Source organism: Grampus griseus (genome assembly GCF_964374135.1).
Source record: "Grampus griseus genome assembly, chromosome: 14".
NCBI classification, from domain to species: Eukaryota; Metazoa; Chordata; class Mammalia; order Artiodactyla; family Delphinidae; genus Grampus; species Grampus griseus.
This window is the reverse complement of record NC_139008.1, coordinates 546,270-569,561: the sequence shown is the minus strand read 5'-3', so window position 1 is coordinate 569,561 and position 23,292 is coordinate 546,270. Positions and strand designations below refer to the sequence as shown.

The following is a 23,292-nucleotide window of genomic DNA, read 5'->3' as shown; positions in this document are numbered from 1 at the left end:
TGGGCCACGGGGTCCAGGGATCCGCGGTGGCACCTGCTCCCGAAGCCCTGATGGTGGTGCCCTTGCTTCCAGGGAGCCGCGTCCCCGGAGGAGCAGAGGGTCCTGGAGAGGAAGCTGAAGAAGGAGAGGAAGAAAGAGGCCCGGAGGCGGCTGCAGGAAGCGGGCATCTCCGTGGCCCAGAGCCCAGCAGCCAGGCGCTCGGGGGCCGCGCTGGCCTTGGACTACCTGTGCAGGTGCGCGACCCCGGAGGGATGCAGGCAGACCGACACGGGCTGCGGGCTCAGGGCCCCCGGGGGGGCGGGTGGTCGCAGCCTCCGCGGCTGTGTCTGGGGCCAGGGGAGCCACCTGCTCCCCGCCTGGGCGTCTGGCGCCCGGAAACGCAGCTTCAGCCGTCGGGGTCAGCGGTGACAGGTCAGTAGTTGCGGGCGCTTGGGCAAGGCTACCCCTCAGCCTCCACCTCAAATTAACCAAATGCAGGTGAAGAGTCTCACTCACCTGCCCCTCATAGTGTTGTGACAACCTGACAAAATAATGGCCTTGGAGCTACCATGAAAGACTCATGGGCCATGTGCTGAGGATGGCATCTCACCACCACTGTCAACCTTGTCACCCCACCTACATCACCACCCGCACCCACGTCACCACTGTCACCATTCACGTCACCACCACCACGTCACGTCACCCCCCCTGACATCACCATCCACGTCACCACCCCATCGTCATTGCCGCCATCAGCATTGTTGCTGTCTCCACCATCACTCTCGTCACAGGTCGCACACACCCTACATCTCCCTCCAGGAACCTGTGTTCTTTCGTGGAGTCCTCGAGATCCAGCCAAGGGTTGGGGTTGGTGGCTTGGAGCCGGTTCAAGAACAGAGTTCCTGGGGGCCCTGCAGAGGATTCTGGAAGGGCAGGGGGGCCTGAGGATGTGTGTGAACCCAGCGATAGTCTGGGAGGGGGCGTTTCAGAGCCCTGTCTTCCAAGAAGGAGGAGCTGCCCGGCTGCCCTGGCTCTGTATGAAGCGGAATCTTCCTGATTTCTGGACCGGGCTGAGCACCGATGAGTCAGCTGCACAGGCAGCCCAGGGTCCAGGCCTCCCCCTCCTCCTTGCCCCCGTCCCCCTCCCGCTCCCCCGGCTGTCTCTGAAGCCCGTGAGGTTGTGGCAGAGCATTAGACGCTACCCTGCGTCTCTCGCAAGCCTGGGGCCCAGCTGGGCCCGGGCAGGGCTCCCACCTGCTGGATGGATTGGGGCTTGCCATTCCCCCAGCCCCAGCTGGAGCCTGCTCTGGCGCAAAGGGGGCACAGGCCGTAACCGGGACGGGTGCCCTAGGGAGCCTCGGGCCTTGTGCTGGGCCTGCCTGAGCCCCCAGGAGCAGCCCTTCTTCGGCTCTGCTGGAATCTCCGAGCGCGCTGTCCCTTCCTCGTGGGGGCCTGCTCCCGTTAAGATCTGCCCGCCTCCCTGTAGGAAACACGCCTTCGATTCAGTGCCTCCCTCCCCGCCCAGGGAAGGCCGGGTGCCTTCCTCGCACTGCAGGGGCCACCATTGGCTGGCCGGTGGGGGCCACGTGGAGCCCAGCGGGAGGGGAGGCCCAGCCTGCGCACCGGCGGAGGGAGCTGCCCGGCAGCCTCCCCTGACCCTGGGCCTGACCCTGGGCTGTGTTAAGGGGGTGGGGGGTACGGGGATGGCCAGCAGGCCCCTCGTTGACACCTGGTCCCGTCCCGGCACCTTTCACCTGCAGCTTAGGTGATATTTTCCGTGGTGAGCACGGCCGTACAAGGCAGCCAAGAGAGGCACCTGCAGGCTCCGCTGTCACTCGGGGGACTGCTCTGAAGACGGTGGTCCTGGGGAGGGGACAGCAGACCCACTCAGCAGCTCAGACGGCCCTGCCCAGCGCTCCCCAGGGGACCAGAAGCTGTGGGGTGCTGTGGCTTCAGAGCAGCCGTCACATCTGGGTCCTGCACCGCAGGCAGCGCACGTACCTGCCTCTCACCCCTCTGGGTCGTAAGAACATCCTTCGGCCCTGACCTCACGGTGCTGAGAGCCGCGTCCTCATGGGAGCTGCTGGCGGTGCAGCACCCCCTTGAGAGGGTCGGGCTCGGCCCTCACCCCCGGGGCCCGCGCTCCCTCCCTGCTGACCTCTGACCTCTCACTTCCCCTGCTCACCAAAGTCACGCAGATGCTCCATCTGTGGGTCCCTGCCTTCTGGGGAGGTATTTTTGGGCGGGGCTGGGGGCCCCCGTGGTCACTCGGTCATCATTCACATGGTCCTGGTGTGTCTGGGAGCCTCCTCTGTCCGTTGTGGATTTCCGTGGGGCCGCACCACCCCCAGGCCTCCAGCCGGGTGCCCTTTGCTCCCCGTGGGCCCGGACAGCCCATCTGAAGCCAGTCCGATGCTCCAGACACCCGAGCCGCTTCTGGGGCCCGGCGGACCACAGGGTTGAGGTGACCCTGGTCAGAGCCCTGGGGTCAGGGAGGAGGGAGTGCTTCGGGCCGATGCCCAGCTCGTCTGCGTCACCAATGCAGCAGTGAGGGAGCCAGGCCTGAGGTGGTCCTTCCCTCCCAAACCCTCTGGCAGCTCAGGAGGGACCTTGAGATCCTGGGAAGAGCGAGGTCTTCCAGGGCAGATGAGTTGGCCAGGGCGCGATGCAGGTGGAACGACACAGTAGCTGAACTGGGGCTAGTGCGGGGGCATTCTTTATTATAAAGACTGCTTAACTGGAGCGAGAGTGAGAGCCCTGTGGAGACTGCAGAGGAGCAGATGTGAGGGGCCGGGCCGAGCCCAGGGAGCGTAGGGGCTCACGGGCAGCAGGGAGGTCACGGGAGCTGCGCCAGCACACTTGCGGGGAAGCGGTGCACTGCAGAACCACGGGGGGCCCCGTGGACGTGGACACCAGAGAGGGCTGCTTGCCCACGCTTGGAAGGAAGCTCCCTCCTCCCCACCCCGTGTGTCCAGCATCTTCTGTGTAACTTCGTTCCGTCTGGGAAGGAAGCATCTTGAAGGACCCATCTCCACTTTCGCAGGCAGAGGATGAGCGGGGGGTTTGGAGCCGAGAGACAGTTACGTCATTACTGGCAGCAGGGAGCGGTCCCACTGGTGGCGGCGGCCCACACAGAGCGTGCCCTCCCAGTCGGGCCAGCAGAGGAGCCTGAGGAGATGGCCAGGGGCCGCTGACTCCCCAGCCTGGTGGCCCTTCCTCTCTCCCTTTCTTCCTCCCCTCCCTCGAGTCGCCCACCTCCCTCCCTTCCCCCTCCTCTTGGTGGGGCGCCCCTGCGGGTGCAGAAGACTGAGCCGGGCCCTGTCGTGGGCACACACATTGCCCCGGCCTCGCCACTAAGCGCTGGAGGCGGGACTCCAGGCACAGGCGGGGTGTTGGTCCCCCAGGAGCTGTGGCCAGGTCCGGCTCGTCAGTGGCTGCCACGCGAAGTGCCCATGGTCCCCGGGCAGATGTGGGGCGGGGCCTGGGTGGTCGTGCCATCACGTGACACGGCATGTGGGAAACTCCACATGCGTGAAGCGAGTGCTTCTGCCTCAGCCCCGCCAGCCACGGGGCTGCTTGTCCTGAGAGAGTGAACCGGCTGGGCGATTAGGGAGGCCGACCCTCCTGCCGTCCTGCAGCCCCAGAGCCCGCACTCTGCCCACTCCACGCCGCCAGCGCCCGGGTCCCAGACACAGACCTCTGTCCGTCTCGGGGCCTCCGCCCCAGCGTTCGGGTCTCCCCTGGGCACTAGCTCCCGACGTGGCCTGCTTCCTCCACCTCGGGCCCCTTCAGCCTGGGCTTCACGGGACCAGCCGCGCTTTGCCGCAGCGTCCTCATCATCTGGGGGCCCGGTGCGTCTGAGGCCCTTGGGTGGTAACGTGCAGGCTGAGCCAATGGGACCCCTGCGTGGCCCTTGGGGTCAGGGCTCCTGGCTCCTCCCTGATGCCCAGCTCATGGCGTGAAGGCCACGCCTGCTCCAGTCGGCGGTCCTGCCGTCCTGCACGATAAACGTTTCTGGAAGAAGGACTGAGTTTGTGAAATTCAGAGTGTTCACGTTAGGGTCGTGGAACGATGGCCGTGCAGGGCTGAAAGAAAGTGTCCTTGTGCCCCCTGGTCCTGCCGTCCTGGCCGAGGGCCCCCGGCAGGCGTGCGGGGGCGACGGTCCTCCTGGTGCAGAACCCTGAGAGCCCCCTCCCGCCCTCGCGCTGGGAGGGTCCTCTGCAGATGTCCCGCGCCCCCAGCCAAGGAAAGGCCACCCAGGCCAGTGGGTGCAGGCCTTCCGGCTCCTCCTGTGCAGTACCTGAGACATCGTGTCTTTGCCTCCCCAGCTGGGCCCAGCAGCACGAGAACTGGAGGTTTCAGAAGACGAGGCAGACCTGGCTGCTGCTGCATATGTACGACCGTGACCAGGTGGGTGCACACTCGGTGCGGGGGGGGTGCCCTGTGGGAGCACCCGTCCAGCCCTTCGTTTTACAGAGATGAAACCCGGGCTCAGGGAGGGACCCACTCAGTGTCAGGGAGCCAGAACCCCTGCCAGGTTTGCCCAGCGGCCGGACTCATCGTGGAGCTCCAGGCTCCCAGCTGCAGGAGGCGGCTGCGGTTCCAGGAGAGCCACCGTCCGCGTGCTTGGAAGTTCCACCCTCCCCTGTGGATCCTCGTGGGGTGTGGCTATCAGGCTGAGGCTGGGAGCTGCCGTCACCCCCAGACACTCCAGTGTACGCCTGCTACACGTCAGGGCGTCCTGCGGGACAACATCCCAGCCTGAGTCAGGGCTCCACGTCACGTCACTACTACACGTTCTTGGTGGCATCCTTGGGCGGGGGCCTGTCGAGAACCGCGCTCACCCGGTGTCTGGCACGTCCCTCATCTTACCCTCGTGACCCTGACGTGCTTGCAAGGGCAGTCGTGTGGCAGGGCGTGGCCGGCGTGGTTGGTTAGGTCCCCACCCGGACTCGGGGAAATAAACGTATGTGTTCGTCCTCCTCGTAGCTGGTCCGTGGTGGCTTGGTGTCGATGTTGATCACGTGACGCAGGTGGTGGCTGTCGGGTTTGTTCCTACAGAGTTACTGATTCTTTCAGTAACAGGCACGTGTCTTTGGGGGCTGCCCGCCTCTCGTCACTCTCACTAGCCCGCTGTGGCCCTGTCTGGGGCTCTTCTGTTCCCTTCATCCCGTCTCCGATAAGGAGGAGCTTCGCCACCCCTGCTCCAGTGGACTGTGGCTTCCCGCTTCAGCGTGGACTGTGCTGTTTTATTCAGTGGCTTGTAATCCATTTATCTGGGGCCGCTGTCACCATCTGTGACGATTGTGTAGCTCTCATTATGATGGTTAAGTGGCTCCCCGGCGGGGAAGTTGAGGGCGGACTCGGCCCTGTGTGCACTTGATGGGGGGTGGGGGACCCTCCGTGGAGGAGGCACCTGTGAGCTGAGTTCTGAAGTCAGGCCGTGGCTGTTGGGCGGGTGGGGGACAGCGGGGTGCAAAGCCTGGGCCGGGCCAAGCCAGCGATGCCGCAGGAATCGGAGCCCCAGGCTGGGGGATGCTGCCTGGGCCTCCTTCCCCAGGACCACCCCCCACTCCTGCACAGCCCCACGCCCACTCCCCACTGGGCCAGCTCAGGGCACCTGCCCCTCCTCCCTGTGGCCCTCAGGTTTTGAAGTCAGTGTGAGTCACTTGCTGCTTTCGAAGTGGACTTGCAGTCGCCCCTGTTTTTAGCCCCATCCTTTAACTCTCGCTTCCAGCAGCACCCACACAGCCAGTTGTGGAGTCCCGGGCTTGGGGGCGGGGATGGTCTGCAGCGCGATCGGCGTTTCTCAGCTTGAGCTTCACCTTCGTCAGATCTGCTGAGTCACCGTCATTCATCTCCAACCCCAGAACGTTGTCACTCTTATCTTTCCTCTGCTCTCTCTGTTCTAAGAGATTTATCTGTTATTTTTTATTATTTTTTAAATAAATTTATTTATATTTTTTTATTTTTGGCTGCATTGGGTCTTTGTTGCTGCACACGGGCTTTCTCTAGTTGTGGCAAGCGGGGGCTACCGTTCGTTGCGGTGCGAGGGCTTCTCATTGCGGTGGCTTCTCTTGTTGTGGAGCACAGGCTCTAGGCACGTGGGCTTCAGTAGTTGTGGCACACGGGCTCAGTAGTTGTGGCTCACGGGCTCAGGAGTTGTGGCCCACGGGCTCTAGAGCGCAGGCTCAGTAGTTGTGGTGCATGGGCTTAGTTGCTCCACGGCATGTGGGATCTTCCCGGACCAGGGCTCGAACCCGTGTCCCCTGCATTGGCAGGCGGATTCTTAACCACTGCACCACCAGGGAAGCCTGATTTATCTCTTTAAAAATGTATCTGCTTACTGTTGATTTAGTGGCATTTCAGGAGGGCGTGAAAACTGACGTCTGCCAGCCTCTGGAACGCAAGCCGGAGTCTGTGGGGAGAAGAGCGGGGGCCAGCAGAGGACAGCGGGCTGGCCGCCCTTTCCACCTCCCCCAGCCCGTTGTCCTGGAGCAACTCCTCGGGGCCCGGCCTGAGGGTGCTGAGGGCTGGACGGTCCCCTCGCAGGCCCGGGGCCCGCAGTGTGGACATCCTGCATCTCCACGCGCCACCCGCCCAGCCCTGACGAGTGTTCTCTGCCCCGTCCAGGTCCCCGACGAGCACTTCTCCACCTTGCTGGCCTACCTGGAGGGGCTCAGGGGCCAGGCCCGCGAGCTGACGGTGCGGAAGGCAGAGGTGCTGATGCGGGAGCTGGACGAAGCGGGTGCAAGCGCCGACGCCCCACTGCCGGGGAGGATCCAGCGCGTCCGGCAGGTGCTGCAGCTGCTCTCCTAGCAGGTGGCGCGGGGGTGCGGGGGTGGGGTCCCTGGCCCTCCTGGCCCCTGACCCTTGCAGGGACCACTGCTCTCTCCTGATTCCTTGGCCAGAAATTGTTTATAGGGGATGACAGTTTTAACCCCTTCACAGCAGAACGCAGTCACTGAAATAAGCTGCCCTCCCAGTGGCCCTCAGGCCCCCAAGGAAGTTGCTTATTAAGGGAAATGCCCGTTTTTGTCCCAGGGGTGTCTTAGAGATCACCAGAGCTGGCCCTCCCCGCCCGCTGTGGTCCATCCGTGTGGGGGCTTGGGCCCCCCCATGGGTCTGGCGGCCCCTCGGTGCCGGCCGCCTGGCCACCTGCCTGCGTTCACCTAGGGGCCTGCGCTGTGGCTCATCCATGTCGCCTCCCTCCTCAGGCAGCCACGGCTCCGCTGGCCACTTACAGGGAAAACCTGGGTGTATTTTCAATAAAAACCGGCCTCTGGAGGCTGTGGCTCTTGTCGCGTGACTCGTTCCCTGCCTGTGGGGCGTGGGCTCCGTGGCCTCCCAGGACGGCGTCCCGGCGAGCCCCTCGTGTAGTCTTCTGGCTGCAGGCTGACCCCTGCTCTTCAGGCCATGTTTCCAGGTGTCGGCAGGGGACACGCGCTGCCCTCCCGCACCTGCCCAGCCGGGAAGCACCTGCTCTGTCCCCCATCCCCGGAGGAGCGCGTGCGGCCAGGCCGTCTCCACAGACAGTCAGACGTGGTGGCGGGTGACTGTGCAGTTTTGAAACTCTCCACCGAGTCTGTGATGCTCTGCCCCTCGGGCGTGGTCAGCTTCCAGCCTGGGAGACGCATGGGCACCACGTGGCTTCGAGGCTCCTGTGATGGGGTGGGGGGAGCCGCCCCAGGTGACCCCGAGTGAAGCAGAGGGGCCCGAGCCCGGAGTCCTGCTCCGGTTGCAGGTTTGTGAGCCACGTAACCAGGGGGCAGTAGGAAAGCAGAGTCCGAGAGATTGCGTCACGTGGGCAGCTCTGTCGTGAATTCCATGCTGACAGCCCGTGAGTAACAGGGGCCCTTTATTCCATAATGAGGTCCCGGGCCTTCCTGTGGCCACTCCTGGCTTGGCTGGGCCCCGACCGTGGCCCTCGGGGATCTCGCCTCAGAGCAGCATCCCCAGTTCAGTTCAGTTCAATTCAGTGTCTGAATGGCGGAGGTGGGGGTGGTGGCCCGAGGGGGGGTGACCCGAGCCCAGGAGGGCCACACGTCTCGAGGGCCCGGGCAGGTCCCTCGCTGACCACTTGGGGCCTTTCCCTCTTCTCACCTGTGACCCCGGACTCAGGGTCACGCCACCCCACGTGGCGAGCCTCGTCCACGCTGGAGTCTCGTCTGCTCTCCCCCATGAGGGGCTGCTGTGCTGCTCCCTGAGGGGCCTCTGGCCTGCCCCCGCCCGCTGGGCACACACGCGCACACGTCCAGTTCTGGGTGGGAGCCACTGGCCAGGCACCTCCTTTGGCCTTGCAGACCTTGGAGACGGAGTGAGGAGGCCCAGCCCTCCTGGAGGCCCTCAGGTGAGGTGAGGTCCCCGACGGGAAAGCACCCTGTGACGACGAGCCATCGCGGTTCTGCAGGTAATCTGTGGATGATGCCGCCGCCCGGGTGCCAGCCTCACTGTCCCTAAGCTTTGAGGCATTTTAAAAACACGAGAAATAGACGTACAATAAAGGAAGGTCCACAGGACACAGGGAAGGGGCAGGTTCTCTTTAAGGAATCCGGGCTGAGACATAGACGTACAGTAAAGGAAGGTCCACAGGACACAGGGAAGGGGCAGGTTCTCTTTAAGAGATCCGGGCTGAGAAATAGACGTACAGTAAAGGAAGGTCCACAGGACACAGGGAAGGGGCAGGTTCTCCTTAAGGGATCCGGGTTGACTGATCAAGAACATAGCTCTGGGTTTCCTGGCAGCCAAATCGAAAAGGGAAACGTGGTGGTACCGGGTCCTCATCTGCTGTTAATGGGAAACGGCCCAGGAGAGCCAGGCGCTCCCCTTGTGCACAGAGGCTCTTGGACACCGACTTAGGCGGCTCCCGTAGGGTGTGCAGTGCCGTCCTCTGCGGCGTCCCCCCGGCAGAAGGCGCAGGGGAGGTGATGCATCGCTTGGTGTGGGACCAAGCTCAGGGTGCAGGCGGTTCCTGGGGTCCCTGTGTGGTCATAGGTGGCACTCTGATGGCCCCAGGGGTCAATTGATGTGGAGGGACTGAGCCTGGTGGCTGCACAAGGGTAGTAGGCTCGCCGGCCGCCTTGTCCGTCCGTGGGCTGAGGAGCATCTCCCTGAGGGGGCAGGTGGAGCTCCCCCACCTGTTGTGGGGGGCGTCCCAGGCGTCCGTCAGGTCAGCGGCCACGGCACCCCGAGGGATCAGGATGGAGCTGGCGGGGCTTTTTCTGAGGTGCGGCCAGGCTCACTGGCCTGTCAAAGCCTCAGCCCCCCGCACCCTGGCCCTCCGAGGAAGCCACCGCCACGGAGCCAGTAGTTGTAAGGTTATGGCTGAGAAGCAGATGTTTCCTGTTGGCCTCGCCTGTGGGATGTGGGGACTCAGCTGCTTCTGCACCCCAGGAGGTTCGCGTCCACTTTGGGTAAACTGGTGTTGAGTGTGTCCCGTCGGTCCTGTAAGGATACAGTGACCAGCCAGAGTGTCCCTGCACGGCGGGAAGGAAGCTGGAATGGAGGGGCCTCGGAAAGTTAGACGCCCGAGCCGGGACCCCTGCCCCCAGTGTGCTCTCCCCCACCACGGGTTTGCCCTGCGAGGTGGGTGGCGGCCACGCAACACTGTTGGGTTCTGGACTCACAGAAGAACGTCTCCAGTCAAAGCCCCCGCAGGCCCGGGAGCTGAGACCGCAGCCTGTATGTCTGTTCTGGAGGGTTCGCTTGTGCTTTAGGGCTGATGCGGTGTGGCCAGGGGCCAACCCTGGAACCAAAGGCAGATCTGGACCAAGAGCCACCCGCCGGCCCCCAGAGGTTCCCCCTCAAGAGGCTGGGGCACTGCAGCCTTAGGAACAGACTGTCCAGGGACTGACCAACCCACGTGAGCCCAGTCCTCACGTCCAGCCCACCTGCCCCCTCCTGACCCACGATGCCCGGGGGCCCTTGATGGACGTCTGCCCGCGGACGCTTCTCCCAAAAGCCGCACAGCCAGCGAGAAACAGGATCTAAAGCTTGGCGTGTCCGACGAAGGGTGAGCAGTTAAGAGGTGCTTCATCCGTAAGATGGGCCGTGGCTGAGCCTTTAGAAGGGAGGGAACGGGCGCATCGCGACGGGCCTTGAGGACATGATGCTCAGTGAAGTAAACCCTTACAGAAGGACAAACACTGTGTGATTCCACTCTGCGGGTCCCTGGAGAGACAGAACGTAGGCGGTGGGGCCCAGGGCTGGGGGAGGGGGAGGGGAGCTGGTGTTTAATGGGACAGAGTCTCAGTTTGGAAAGACGAGAACGTTCTGTGTGTGGGTGGTGGTGACGGTTGCTCAACAGCGTGAACGAGCGAGATGTTCCTGAACTGGACACTGAGAAGCGGGTAGGATGGTAAATTGTATGTTCTCTCTGTTTTACCACAGTAAGAAAAATACTTTAAAAAATGAAACAGGGCTTCCCTGGTGGCACAGTGGTTGAGAGTCCGCCTGCCGATGCAGGGAACGCGGGTTCGTGCCCCGGTCTGGGAAGATCCCACGTGCCGCGGAGCGGCTGGGCCCATGAGCTATGGCCGCTGAGCCTGCGCGTCCGGAGCCTGTGCTCCGCAGCGGGAGAGGCCGCAACAGTGAGAGGCCCGCATACCGCAAAAAAAAAGAAAGAAACAAAACCAACAAAACCAACTAGAATGTGAGATGACTGACCTGTCAGCTCCCACCCAGGGGTCGATCTGCACACTGGGTAGGGGGGAGGGCTTCTGCCTTTCGGCAGGGGTCGGGGGCAGCCCCAGGGGCCAGGCAGATGTCCACTGTCCCCAGTTCCTAGTCCCACCTCCCTCGCTGAGGAGCTGAAGAAGCTTTCAGACTGTCTGAGTCCGGCAGGCGGGTCCAGGGGTTGGTTTCGTGGGTCAGACGACAGACGTCAAACTTGGCAAAACGTGCTGCGTTCGTGTCGACATAAAGCAGGGGGAAGGGATCGGTTTCCCCAGAGGCCAGGTGCTCTCGGCTCTCCTGGGCCCCAGCCAGCTGATCCGGCTCTGGCCATTTCAAGGCGGGGGCAAGGGGAGCCTGAGAATGGAGGCCTGGGTCCCCTGCCGAGAGAGGGTGGGGCCCAAGCCCTGGACTGGGGGGGACGAGGGTCTTGCTCACACCAGCCCTCTGCCCAGTGCCCCACAGATGTGCATCTGGACTGGGGTGACTGCCCCCTGGGGTGGGAGGCGGAGATGCTCTGGGGCAGGTGACGAGCAGCCCACCGCCTGAGGGCGCCGAGCCCCCGCCTGACGTCCCAGGCGCGTCCCCCCAGTGAAGCCCCATCCTCGCCAGAGCCTCGGCCCAGAAACAGGGTTCCCCAACTCCCAACGCCATGCACGGACACCCCGGGGTCACCGTTGTTCGCAGCTGTGTCTCTGCCGCCGGCGCCCCGCCCCCTCAGCTGCGTTCGAGCCGCCGAGGCCACCTGTGGGCCCGGGCTGCCCCGAGCAGCAGCGCGTTTGTATTTTTATTTATTTATTTTTTAAAAGTTTATTTTATTTATTTTTGGCTGTGTTGGGTCTCCGTTGCTGCGCGCAGGCTGTCTCTAGTTGCGGCGAGCGGGGGCTACTCTTCGTCGCGGTGCGCGGGCTTCTCATTGGGTGGCTTCTCTTGTTGGGGAGCACGGGCTCTAGAGCGCAGGCTCAGTAGCTGTGGCGCATGGGCCTAGTTGCTCTCTGGCGTGTGGGGTCTTCCCGGACCAGGGCTCGAACCTGCGTGCCCTGCCTTGGCAGGCGGACTCTCAACCACTGCGCCAGCAGGGAAGTCCGAGCGGCACATTTTTAAATCCTTTTCTGCCAGGATCTACCCCTTCCAACCCAGCAGGACGGCTTTTCAAATTTGTTTTTGGCAAATTAAAATAACTGCCGTAAACCGTCAACCAACCAACCAGGTTCTTTTGAGAAAACTTAACATCACCTTTGAAAGTGGTTCATCTTGTCACCTATTCTTGTAAGTTAGAAAATAAGCGCCTTAGCTTCTGGGTCCCGCACCTGGGCCCAGTGGGATGTCCCGGGAGGTGCCGCGGCCACGGTTCCTGCTCTGGGTCCACGGCAGGGAGCAGGGGTCTTGCGATGGCGATGCTAGCATTTTCCCTCCTTACAGCCGTACCCACCTCATCCCACCAGGGCCCGCTGCCAGGAAGCTGAGTCTCTTCCCACAGCAGCTTTGGGCCAGTTCTGTGGCCTCCGGAACATTCTGCCCCCACCCTGCAGAATGAAGCTTGGTACCTCGGCTGTGCCCTGGGTGAGGCGGGCTCCCTGCGCCCCGCTTTCAACGCCAGGTGTTCCAAACCGACAAGAAGAGAAGGACAGTGAACCCTCGCTGCCCTGCCCCCAGCCCCCTCCAGGGATGTGGGGACCACCCTCCCCTTCCCGGGCCCACTGTGACGTATCGTGGCCACAGCCCTGCCCTTCACTATTAGGAAGCTTCCCCTCCCCACACCCCACCCCCTGCCCCAAGATCTGCGTGCTGACTGGTGCGTCCTGGGTCGTTCCATGTGAAGCCCCTGGAGGGTCATAGGGTGGCTGGCACTGGAAGCCCTGGGCCTCGCTCTCCCAGCCCACCCTGCTCACCAGTTCACATCCCAAGGGTAGCCTCCCCACGTGGTCACTGCGACTTAGCGCGGTCCCAGGCTTTTCAATTTGCACTCATCTGACACTCCCCAGTGTCGGCTCTCCTCCAGGAAGGCCCTCTGGTGCCCAGCTGGGAACAGAGGCTTTTCCTGTGTGCCCCGAGCCCTGTGCCTCCCTCTGGTCCAGGCGGCAAGCTCCGAGCTCCAGGAGGGTGGAAGCCACGGCTTGTTTGCCCCCGTCCAGCTCACGGACAAGGTGTTGGGAAGGCATCGGTGTGATCTCAGCACCTTGTGCAGAATCCGCCAGCATCGCTAGCCTCCTGCCACGTCCCGGGCCCGGCCCTCCACCCACCGCCAGCTGGCCCCTCTGTGCTCTTCCTCGGAGAGGTGACCTCCACGCAGACACAAGGAGCCGGTTCATGGGGAGGGTCTGGGGGCAGATGTGGAAGAGGAGTGGGGGGTCAGAGTGGACCAGAGAAGAGGCTTGTGGAGGCGGCCTCCCTGCAAACTCCTACTCATCCTTCCCACCTGAGCCCCGCCGTCGCCCTCTGGGTGGCTGCTGCCCCTCAACTAGCTTGTCTTCTGCTAAGGGCGTCTCTGTGGCGGCCCCAGGGCTCAGGGACCTGGCTCCAGGGGCAGAGTGCTGCCTGAGCACGGTGCCCAGGACCCCTGAGAACGGGGTGGGGTCTGCAGGAAACCCGCTGGACCTGGGGCAGGGCCGGGCACGGCACAGAGCAAGCGGGAACGCTGGTCTGAGGCTGGCCTCTGGGTGGACGTCATCCCGGGGCCCAGCAGCCCCTGCCATCTGCCTGCATCCCCAGCTGCAGGTGGGTGGCACCTCTGTGCCTGGCAGGTGTTATCTGGCGACACTGGCCCTGCTGGGGAACCAGATGGGGACCGTGTGGAGGGGGATGCAGGAGGGAGCAGCGGGGAGCTGCGGGGAGGCCTGTGAGGATCTGCTGCACCCGTGGGGGGGCGCCCTGGAGGGTCTGCAGGGGGCCCAGGTGCAGACAGGCAGCAGCGATGTCCTAGGGTGTAGGGATGGAGGGAGGAGGGAACCCAGCTCTGCCCTGTGGTGTAGGGCCTGGGAGAGGCAGAACGGGGTCAGGCCTGGGTGGGGCTCTCAGGCCGGGGTTGGGATACGCAGCCTGTGGTGGCCACAGCAGAGAGCCCAGTGGGGGGAGCCATCCGTCCTTCCGTCCTGTCTCCATCACCTGCCAAGCACCCCAAGCTGGGAGTGACTCAGACCCTCCCCGGCCATGGGACTTTGTCCCATAGTCAGGCCAGGCCTCTCGTGATCAGCGCCCCTGCAGCCTGGGCACCGCACACAGGGCCTGGGCCTGCGGCCGCGTGGTGAAGGCCAGGGCAGGCATGGTGCCCAGGGTGGCGGCGCTGAGGCCGGGTGGGGGCAGCAGGCGGTACCTCTGCAGGAGACCTGAGAACAGCAGGAAGAGCTGCGACCTGGCTAGGCTCTCCCCGATGCAGACGCGGCAGCCTGCAGGGGACGCAGGGTGCGGGGTGGGTGCCGGAGGCCGTGGCGGGGCGGGGGGAGCCCTGCGGGCTTGGGACCCTGAGCTCTCGAGGCCCCGGGGACCAGGCCGCCGCCCGCGGGGCTGTGGTACCTGCAGAAAAAGGCAGGAAAGCCGCCCGCTTCACGAAGCGCCCGTCGGCGTCCAGAAGTGGCCCGGGTTGAACTGGCGGGGGGGTCTCCCACTGCGTCTTGTCCAGGAGCACGGAGCTCAGGAGGGGCACCACAGGCGTTCCCTGTGAGGGGCGGCAGGTGGGCAGATGGACGCCCCGTCCACCCAGGCGGCCCCAGGCGGGGAGCACAGGGAGGGGGCCCTGAGGGGGGTGGGAAGGCGGGGCGGGGCCTGGCAGGGATCTGCTGGGGGTTCGTGCTTAGCCCCAGGGGACCCCCGTGGTGTGGCCCCGGGTCTGCTGTGAGGGGCTGTGCGGCCGAGGGCTGCCCCCCGATGAACCACCCGTCTCCTGCCTCCTATGGGGAGCCCTGGCATCAGGCACCTGAGTCCCTGAGACCCCCAGCCCCGTCTGCCATGAACGAGAGGAACAGGTCCGGGGTGGGGGGCCTGGCCCTCCCACCTTGGGGAGCAGGTAGCCGCCCAGCTGGGTGTCGGAGGCTGTGCACCGCGGCACGTGGGGCAGGAGGGTGATGAAGCACTGGGCCTCATGCAGCACGGCGTTGGTGTAGGGCAGGGAGCGCTGGTCCTCCAGCCGGGGGGACCGCCCGGGCCCCAGCACTCGGTCCGGATCCTCCTGCACCCGGCCTGCGGGCAAGAGGGTGGGCGCCAGCGTCCCGGGGAGCCTCTGCCCCTTGGTCCTGGGCCCTGCGGGAACGGGCTCACGGGCTCACCCTGCACGCTCGGGTGCTTGCCCATCAGGAGGGCGGCCCACTGCAGCGTGGCGGACGTGGTCTCCGTGCCAGCCATGTCCATGTCCAGGGCACAGGCCACCACGTTGGCCTCGGCAAACAGGCCCTCGGGGTCTTTCCCCTGCAGAGGTGGGTGGGGCTGGGCTCAGCTGGAGGCCGGCTCCATGGACGCCCCCCCAGCCCCAGGCTCAAAAAAGGCATAGAAGACAGAGGCCTGGCGGGAAGGATAGCGCCAGGATCCGCCGAGCACTACGGCATTCTGGGTTCACCGCGGCCTTACGACCGCCCCATTTCACAGATGGGGAGACTGAGGCTTAGAGAGGCTCTGCACCAGGAGGTGGAACAGTATGGCATGGGGCCAGCATGGCTCCCTACCCAGCCCCTCTCCTCCTGGGGGGGGGCCCCAGCAGGCCCCCCACCAGGAGGTGGAGCAGTATGGCGTGGGGCCAGCATGGCTGCCTCCCCAGCCCCTCTCCTCCTGGGTGGGGCCCCGGCAGGCCCCCCAGGTCTCCTGGGTGGTGGGGTGGGTCTTGCCCACACCTGGCCCTGCTGGATCAGGGCGTCCAGGTAGCTCCGCACGGGCCCTCGCCCAGGCGCGGGGGGCCGCCGTGCCTCCAGGAGGTTCCTCAGGATGGCCCGCACCACCGCCACCTTCCGCAGGACGGGCCGGTGCAGCTGGAGGAGGGCCCCGAGCCAAGGGTAGATGTTGAACAGCTGGGGGCAGGGGGCAAGACGGCGTGGTTGGGGGGTGAGGGCACAGGCGCCACAGCCCCACCTGGTGAGGGGCGGATCCGTACTCCAGCAGCTGTGCTCACCTGTCCGGGGTCCCCTGGCGCAGCCCCAGACCCCAGGTAGAGGTGCCACAAGGGGGCACCTGCTCCCTGCTCACGGGGCCCCTCTCTCATCCTCCCAGTGGGACCAGCAGCCACAGGGGCTCTGATGAAGTCGTCTACCTGAGTGCAGGAAGGAGGGGCCGCTCGACAGGTAACACCCCTGGGGGTCCGTGCAAGTCACAGCAGGAGCCTGCCATCACGGCCCCCCCGTTCCCCCACCCACCAAAGCGGGGAAGACGGAGAAGGGCGAGGGCTGCCGCTGTGGAAGTAACTTTGAATGTGCTGGGTCATTAGAAAAACGGGGACTTGCAAACTTCAGAGTTTCAGCTCACGACGTCGTGAAACGGGGCTCACGGCACAGCCTGTCTGACACGGTTGTCAGCCGCCCTCTGACTACACTCACACCACCGTGTCCCCCAGAATGCGAGCCATCACACGGGGCACAGGCACGGGAGGCCACGGAACATTCTGTCTCCCTGGAGCCCCCGACCCTCTGGCCTCCATCCTCCTGGGGCTCCCTGGCGGGACTCGGCCAGGCTACTCTCGGGCGGAGGCCACATCTTCCTGCCCGTCCGAGCCTCCTCCAGCCGCAAGGGATGACTTAGAATCAGGACCCAAGCCATGAGTGCCCGCCCCACACTCACGGGCTCGGGTCCTGGAGAGACGGGGCTGAAAAGTACATGTGAGCCACGTGCCAGCATACGTGCGTACCCTGCCTCAACGTGCGTGCCTGAGCACGTTATGGTTAAAACTGGTAACGGGGGCTACAGATGACAACAGTTACCTTCTGGAAAATGAAATGGCGTAGCCCTGGGGGTTCTGAGAGCCAGGATGGATCCCTGTGATTCCTGAGGCTGAGGGAGGACCCCCGGTTCAAGGGCTGGGGGCCTGGGGGACATCGAGCCCCATATCCGGGGAAGAAATGCCCGGGTCCCACCCGCACCTCTGAGCAGATGCCTCTATTGCTGACGGAAGGTGTGGAGGAGGCGGCGAGGACCCCTGCCCCTCGTTTCCCAGGAGCACGGGGGACTGGCCTGGGGTCGTGTGGCCGGTGGAAGCGCGCCTGGGGCCTGCTGTGCTGCTTCCCGAGGCGGCAGCTCGGCTCTCCCTGCCCCCACCCAGCAAGCGGGGAGCAGCGACCTCTCACCTGCAGGCCGGGCGTCCCCAAGAGGACCATGACCTCGTCGATGAGGCCCAGCAGGGACACGAACACGGGATCCCGGTAGTCGAACCGCTGGCCAAAGAGGAGCATGAAGGTGATGTTGGAGGGAGCCCAGCCGAGCAGGGCCAGTGGGAAGGGCCGGCCTGGGGGCGGAGAGAGGCCTCAGAGCTGAGGGGCCCCTGGGAAGGGGGCGCGCTGGCCCCCACTCACCTCCGTAGCTGTCTAGCTGCGCCGTGAGGCACCTCAGCTCCTGCAGGACCTTGTCGGCCATGGGCGCCCTCCCCACGCCCAGGCCGCGGAGGGTGCGCACGGTGAGCTGGCGGGCGGCCCTCCAGCACTACCCGGAGGAGAAGACGCCTGCGGGCCGGACACCCCCGTGAGCGGCCCGGGTGATGCAGGAGGGAGCAACGGGGGACTGACAGACGGGGTGGGGGCCTGGCTGGGGCCTCACTCCCTCCCCCAAGTCTGGCCCCTGGAGCTGGCCTCGGCTGGCCCAGCCCTTTCTGGTGTTCCCTGGTCCCCGGGGGGCCCAGCTTGCCGCGTGGACACCCTGGCGCTCCCCCTGGGCCACGCTGGGAGCGCTCCCTCAGCTGCCGCAGGTAGGGGGACCGACCCTTCTCCTTGGCCCCTCTCTGCCTGGCAGAAGCCCCCTCACCCCGCCACACACCTACCCCCACCTCCCTGGATGAGCTGGAAGATGGCGATGGGGGGCCGGCCGGCCAGCTCCTGTCCAGTGCCCACCAGGGCCTCCCTCACCACCTCGTAGCCGGTCAGCACCGTCGTCTTCTGGCGCCCCAGATGGACAGCGAACACCGGCCCGTACTGTTCCGCGAGCTGTGGGGACAGGCAGGGATCAGCCTGCGGCCCCACCCCCAGCTCCCCTGGGAGCCCATCAGGCCCCGCCCACCATATGTGGAGGACTCAGGGAGGCCCCTGGGCCTCTGTGTGGGCCCCTCCCTTCTGTCCTCCCGGCACCCCTGCCTGGGACGGGAGGGCTGTTGTCTCCCCACTTTACAGATGGGGAAACAGGCCTGGGGGTCGGAAGTGAGTTGCCGTGGATCACACGGAGGCAGCAGGGCCCGCCACTCCTGGCCACTGCCCACTCTGCCACCGCCGTGCAGACAGTGGCCTCCAGGGCCCGGCACTGGGCACAGGGCCTGAGAACCCTGGTGCCTGCAGGCTGACTTCACGGGTCATCGCGGCTCCCCACCCGCCTGCAGGGCCTGGGGGCCACGAGGCAGCCTCGTGGTTGGGTCCTGGAGGCACCCCAGCCAAGTGATCATGGGAGCTGGAGCTCAGTGGAGGGGGCAGTGGGCTGGGTGATCCCCGAGGGCGGGGCCAGGCCTGTGCCTCTGCTTCAGCGGGTCAGCCAGCTCGAGGTGGGCGAGGGTGTTCAGCCTCCAGCCCCGGTGGGAGGAGCCACACCCAGCAGGCGTCCCATGAGGCCCCCCCAAACCTGGTCCTCCTGCAGGCACTCATCAGAAGCTGCCTTCTCCAGTGAGCCCTCCGGGCCTGCCACTTCTGGCCCCCTGCTCCTTGGTCCGCCCATCCGTTTCCCTGTGGGGTGAAATGTCTTTCTCTTCCCCGAGGCGACGCGGGCACTTGGGCCTCCTGTGTCCCCTGGGCACGGACCTCCCACCCCACGGGGGTCCTGGAAATTGGGGCTGGGGTGCCTTCAGGGCCGGCAGGGGCCCAGGCGCAGAGCCCAGCCGAGCACGTGCCTGCCCTGACCCACCTCCATCAGCGACTGGTCCTGCTGTGCCACACACAGCAAATGTAGGCCTGACGAGGGGCAGCAGGCACGGCCCCGGGGGCCAGCGGGGGGCCGGGGGGGGCTGTGTGGGTGCGGGTGCGGAGGAGCCCCCAGAGCCCCAGGAGCAGCAGGGCCATGAGGACGGCGGTGGCGAGGCCCCAGCTCCCCTCCCGGCCGCCCTGTGCCTTATATGCGTCCCGGGAGCCCCACCCACCCTGGGAGCCCCACCCACCCCACCACCCCACCACCCCAAGAATGTGGAATGAGCAGTTTGCAGGGGACAGCCAGGCGGCTTAAAGCCACAGGCGTGCGTGGTATGTTAGGTCGAGTCTGTGGCGGGGGCTGGTGGGGCCGGGGCCGTCTGGGGGCTCCGCCTTGCTGGGGAGCGCACAGCATGGCGGCCAGTCTGCTCCCCACAGGTCTCGGCCCCTGCCCGGTCTCCCCGTCAGAACCAGGGCTCAGGGGCCTTGGGCCCCGTCCTCCCCAGGCTCTGAGCCTCCCCTGAAGGGCTCCTTGGCCTCTTCCAAACCCACCACCACCTGTGTTCGCCCAGCTCCTCTCTGCCTGGAGCCGGGGGGGACACCAGGAGTGGAGCGGCCCACGAGGTCTGCGCAGCAAACGCCTCGAATCCTGGGACTTCAGAGGCCCCGGCGGAGAGCTCGCCCGAGTGGCGGTCTGCTCCTTGGTGGCTTTTCGAGCACTGTCACCCAGGCAGGAGGCCCTGGCCGCGCCGGGACGAGGCAGTGGGTCGCTCAGAGGGGCCCACCCCTCAGGCAGGGCTGGGCGAGCCCCCGCCCGTCTGGGCTGCACTGTGGCCTGCTAAACCCTGGTGGCCCAGCTGGGAGGGGAGGAGGTGCTGTTTGGGAAACGAGCTCTGAGGGGTGGGAGGGCTGTTGGCACCTGAAATGGCTGGGCCTGCTCTGGGCCTCCCCCAACACGAGGCTGCGGGAACCACATCCACGCCCCTGGGCCCCTCACCCCGGGGCCTGTCTCCTGGGGCACCATGCGTACCCCTACACAAACCCCAGAGCCAAGGCAGCCTGAGGGCCCTTACCCGCTCTGAGCCCCGATTTGCACACCTCCCGTGACCGGGTGCTCACTACCTCACAGGCAGACCGTCCAGATACACAGCCGTGGAGCTGCAGTGAGGGAGGACCCCTCTCTGACTGCTAGGTCTCCGGATCATTTGGGCTGAGCGGCTGGTACCAAGGCCCCTACTGGGTGCATAGGCTGGGGCTCCTGTACGCCCAGGACAGTTCACTTAATTAGTCCTGTGTGCATTTACTGAGTGCCTGCGCGTACCAGGCTCGGCCAGGAGCTAGGGCTACAGAAACGGGTGGCGCAGGGATCCTAAAAGGGCCCTCCCCGTGTGGCAGCGACTTTGCCACGGGAAGTGCCTTGGGTGTCGGAGCTGGAGAGGTGGGTCACAGGAGGAAGGGCATTCTCGCAGAAGAACAGCCTGTGCAGAGCCTGGAGGTCTGAGCTGGAAGGGGCTCTGGGAAGGCCCGGGTCATGGCCACGGGAGCCCCGCCCGGGTGACCGAGCGGGAAGGACACTCGTGATGGGAGGGCAGTGTGGCCGAGGCGCTGGAGATGGACGCAGGGTCCCTGTGGGGGGCCTCGAGGAGCAGGCGGCCCCCACAGTCGGATGGTGCCGCTGGGGAGGACGTGTCCAGCCCCCGACAGGCTGGCGGGGTCACCCAGAAGCAGGCTCAGCTGGGAGGCATCCCATCCAGCGCGGGGTGCGCAGCGGGGGAAGGTCACGGGCGGGGCGGAGCAGGGGGGTCGGCAGTGAGGCCCCAGGATGTGAGTGCGTCGGGTCCCAGGGAAGTGATTCGGTGGAAGATGGACTGGGGCTGCTGGTGTCGTCCTCCAACTACAGGGCAGGAGATTATCCTGGGGGAACCACAGGGGCCCCGGGGAGGAGGGAGGCCGGCGGGGCGGGGAGCTGGCTCGAGCCTCTGGAACCCGGTGGGGGGCTGGAGGAGGATTTGTGTTTTTAGGCTTCAAGAGTGAGTATCCGAGAGACAGAGACCACAGCCGATATCTATGACCTGTGATCTAGCCTTGGGGTCACCCTTGGAGGAGGGGAGCCAAGGTAAGGGGGAATGGATGGGGGAGGAGCAAGGTTCTAGAAGAGTCTGGGACAGGGGAGGTGGACGGTTCTCAAAGGGTCCAGTCCGAGCTTTCCGGGGCCCGTCCCCTGGGGCGCCCGCGCTGCTCTGTCTGCAGCGTCCCGGGGCCCCGAGCCTGGCAGTCCCCACAGGCGGGGGGTGGCGCCGGCAGGGCCTGCGGGCATCTCTCAGGCACCGCCAGCCTCCTGCCGCCTTTCCTCAGCTCACCTAGTGCCTTCTCCCCGCCCCACACCCTGAAATAACAACAATGACAATAATAAAATCCCTCCCTCACGCTCCACTCCTTTCGCAGACAAACTCCTAGAGAGAGCTGCTGCGCCCACCCGCCCCCCTCGCCCCCGCCCAGCCCTCGGAAAGGGTCCTGCCAGCCTCCCAGCGACCTGTGTCACAGGCTCCGCCTGCGTGAGGTCCAGGGGCCGCAGCAAACTGGGCGTTTGGACAGCAGGAAAGTGTCCTCAGCTGCGTGGTGGGTGTGGGCAGGGCTGGTTCCTCGGGGCGAGGCGGGGTGCTCGTCTCCCAGCTCCAGAGGGCTGCTGGCGCCCCTCGGCCGGCCCTGATCCAGGATGGCCTCATCTGGAGACCCTTCCCTTTGTGACACCGGCCCAGGCCAGGCGGGTACATCTCTTGTGGGGCCACCAGTGAAGCCACTACAACCTCCCACACAGACTCTGATGAATGTAGGTATTAGTTGGGATATTTGTCTATTCCAGTAGGCGATAGACACCAGCAAAGAATCCGGAAGTCCAGCAAGTCCCTCAGCAAGGTGAGCACCCTCCCCGACGTACCACTTCCTCGTGCATCCTTCAGAGATGCACCCTGTCGTGTACACGCTTTGTTTTTACAGGTTTATTCACGTACGGTAAACGGCGCACGTAGAAGCGTACAATTGAACGGGCTGAGAGGCATAGACACCCGGGACCCTTTGCCACGTTCAGGACAGTGAACATCTCCATCAGCCAAAGTCTCTGCATTTTATTTTTATGGTAACGATGTAGCCAGGACCGAGCGGGGGCCTCCTTCCCACTATGTAACTGCTGCCGCGTCGGGCTGGGCCTGCCTGTCCGTCAGTCCGTCTCAGGCCCTTACGAACCTCCTGCTAAAAATGCCTGTGTGGGGCTTCCGTGGTGGCGCAGTGGTTAAGAATCCACCTGCCAATGCAGGGGGCACGGGTTCGAACCCTGGGCCAGGAAGATCCCACATGCCGCGGAGCAACTAAGCCCATGTGCCACAGCTACTGAGCCCGCGTGCTACAACTACTGAAGCCCGCGCGCCTGGAGCCCATGCTCTTCAACAGGAGAAGCCACTGCAATGAGAAGCCCGCGCACCGCAACGAAGAGCAGGCCCTGCTCGCCGCAACTAGAGAAAAGCCCACACACGGCAACGAAGATCCAACGCAGCCAAAAGTAAATAAATTTATAAAAAATAAAATAAAAAGACCTGTGTGCCCGTTCCTGTGCACAGCTGCCCGGCTGCTGTAAGATAACTTCCTGGCAGCGCTACCCGAGCCAAGGGCTGCTTCTCGTCAGATCTGGCAACGTTCCCACCCGGGGAAGCAGCTGCACCCGCGATGCCCCACACCCCAGGTGAGGCCCCTCCTGCCCCCGCGTCTGCAGGGCCTCAGGAGGAGCCGCCTCCTCCGGGTGTCCCTGGTCACCGCCGCGCCTTCATTTCCTGCCCCCCGATATCTGACACCAAATGCTGGGGGGTCTCCTGAGCTCTGCTCCAGGCCAGCCGGTCCCTTTTCTCGGCAACAAGAGTGATTTTTCAAGCTCGTGACCCCTGAACTTTGAGGTGGCGCCCACACCCTGGAGTCCAGAAGGGCCCCCTGCCTCTGCATTGCATCACCTGAACCCAAGGGTTCTGTGCCTGCTGGGACTCTTCATAGGGAAGAAACCCCGAAGTGGCTGGAGCAGGGCACTGGGTCGAAGGGCATCCCCCCGACATTCACACCAACCCAGAGCCTCAGAATAGGACCTTGTTTGGAGGGAGGGTCTTTAGAGAGGTCGTCCTGCCCCTCGCGCAGTGACAGAGGCAGAGGTGCGGGCCACAGCCACAAGCCAAGGAGCGTGGGAGCCCCAGAAGCTGAAAGGGGCAGGAAGGACCCCCCCTCCGCTGGAGCCGCCGTTGGGAGATGGCCCTGCGACACCAGCCTCCAGAGCTGACAGGGTGTGAGTTGATGGTGTTTGCAGCCCCCTAGGCTGTGGTCCTGTTAGGGCAGGCCCAGGAGACCGTGGAAGCAGAGTTCAGAAAATTACCCCACTCGCAGAAACGAGGCGAATGGGTGACGTGTGTCCCTTCACGGGGTCACTGTCTAACCAGCCTGCCGGGTGTCGCTCGGCCCGGGAGGGTTGCTTTCTCTGACTTGCCATTTATTATCGACCAGGCCCAGGTGCCACGAAGCTGGAGCTTACCTTGCGGAAAATAGGAAAAGTGCAGGTGATTTTCCCCCATAAACATGCAGGTGACTTCTGTCTGGCGGA

The 23,292-nt window shown here is 64.8% G+C and overlaps 2 protein-coding genes across 5 annotated transcripts in view; one reads left to right on the top strand and one right to left on the bottom strand.

Moving 5' to 3' along the window:
- The window catches only part of CHLSN (cholesin), a 97,116-nt gene extending 89,855 nt beyond the window's left edge, over nucleotides 1-7,261 (top strand). For all 4 annotated transcript variants that reach the window (XM_082671103.1, XM_082671101.1, XM_082671104.1 and 1 more), the window contains 3 exons: nucleotides 73-233; nucleotides 4,308-4,389; nucleotides 6,613-7,261. In XM_082671103.1, coding sequence (XP_082527229.1) covers nucleotides 73-233; nucleotides 4,308-4,389; nucleotides 6,613-6,798 — 429 coding nt within the window. In that variant the 3' untranslated portion in view covers nucleotides 6,799-7,261. The remainder of the gene's footprint in view (nucleotides 1-72; nucleotides 234-4,307; nucleotides 4,390-6,612) is intronic.
- Nucleotides 7,262-13,839: 6,578 nt separating this feature from the next.
- On the bottom strand, nucleotides 13,840-18,905 carry CYP2W1 (cytochrome P450 family 2 subfamily W member 1; the record flags this gene model as incomplete). The annotated part of the gene is given in 12 exon segments (XM_082669853.1): nucleotides 13,840-14,036; nucleotides 14,164-14,305; nucleotides 14,642-14,826; nucleotides 14,913-15,051; nucleotides 15,471-15,644; nucleotides 16,911-17,068; nucleotides 17,136-17,262; nucleotides 17,266-17,282; nucleotides 17,597-17,759; nucleotides 18,661-18,709; nucleotides 18,711-18,760; nucleotides 18,762-18,905. Coding segments are annotated over 12 exon segments (1,455 nt in total). The 5' UTR covers nucleotides 18,816-18,905.
- Nucleotides 18,906-23,292: the final 4,387 nt, after the last annotated feature.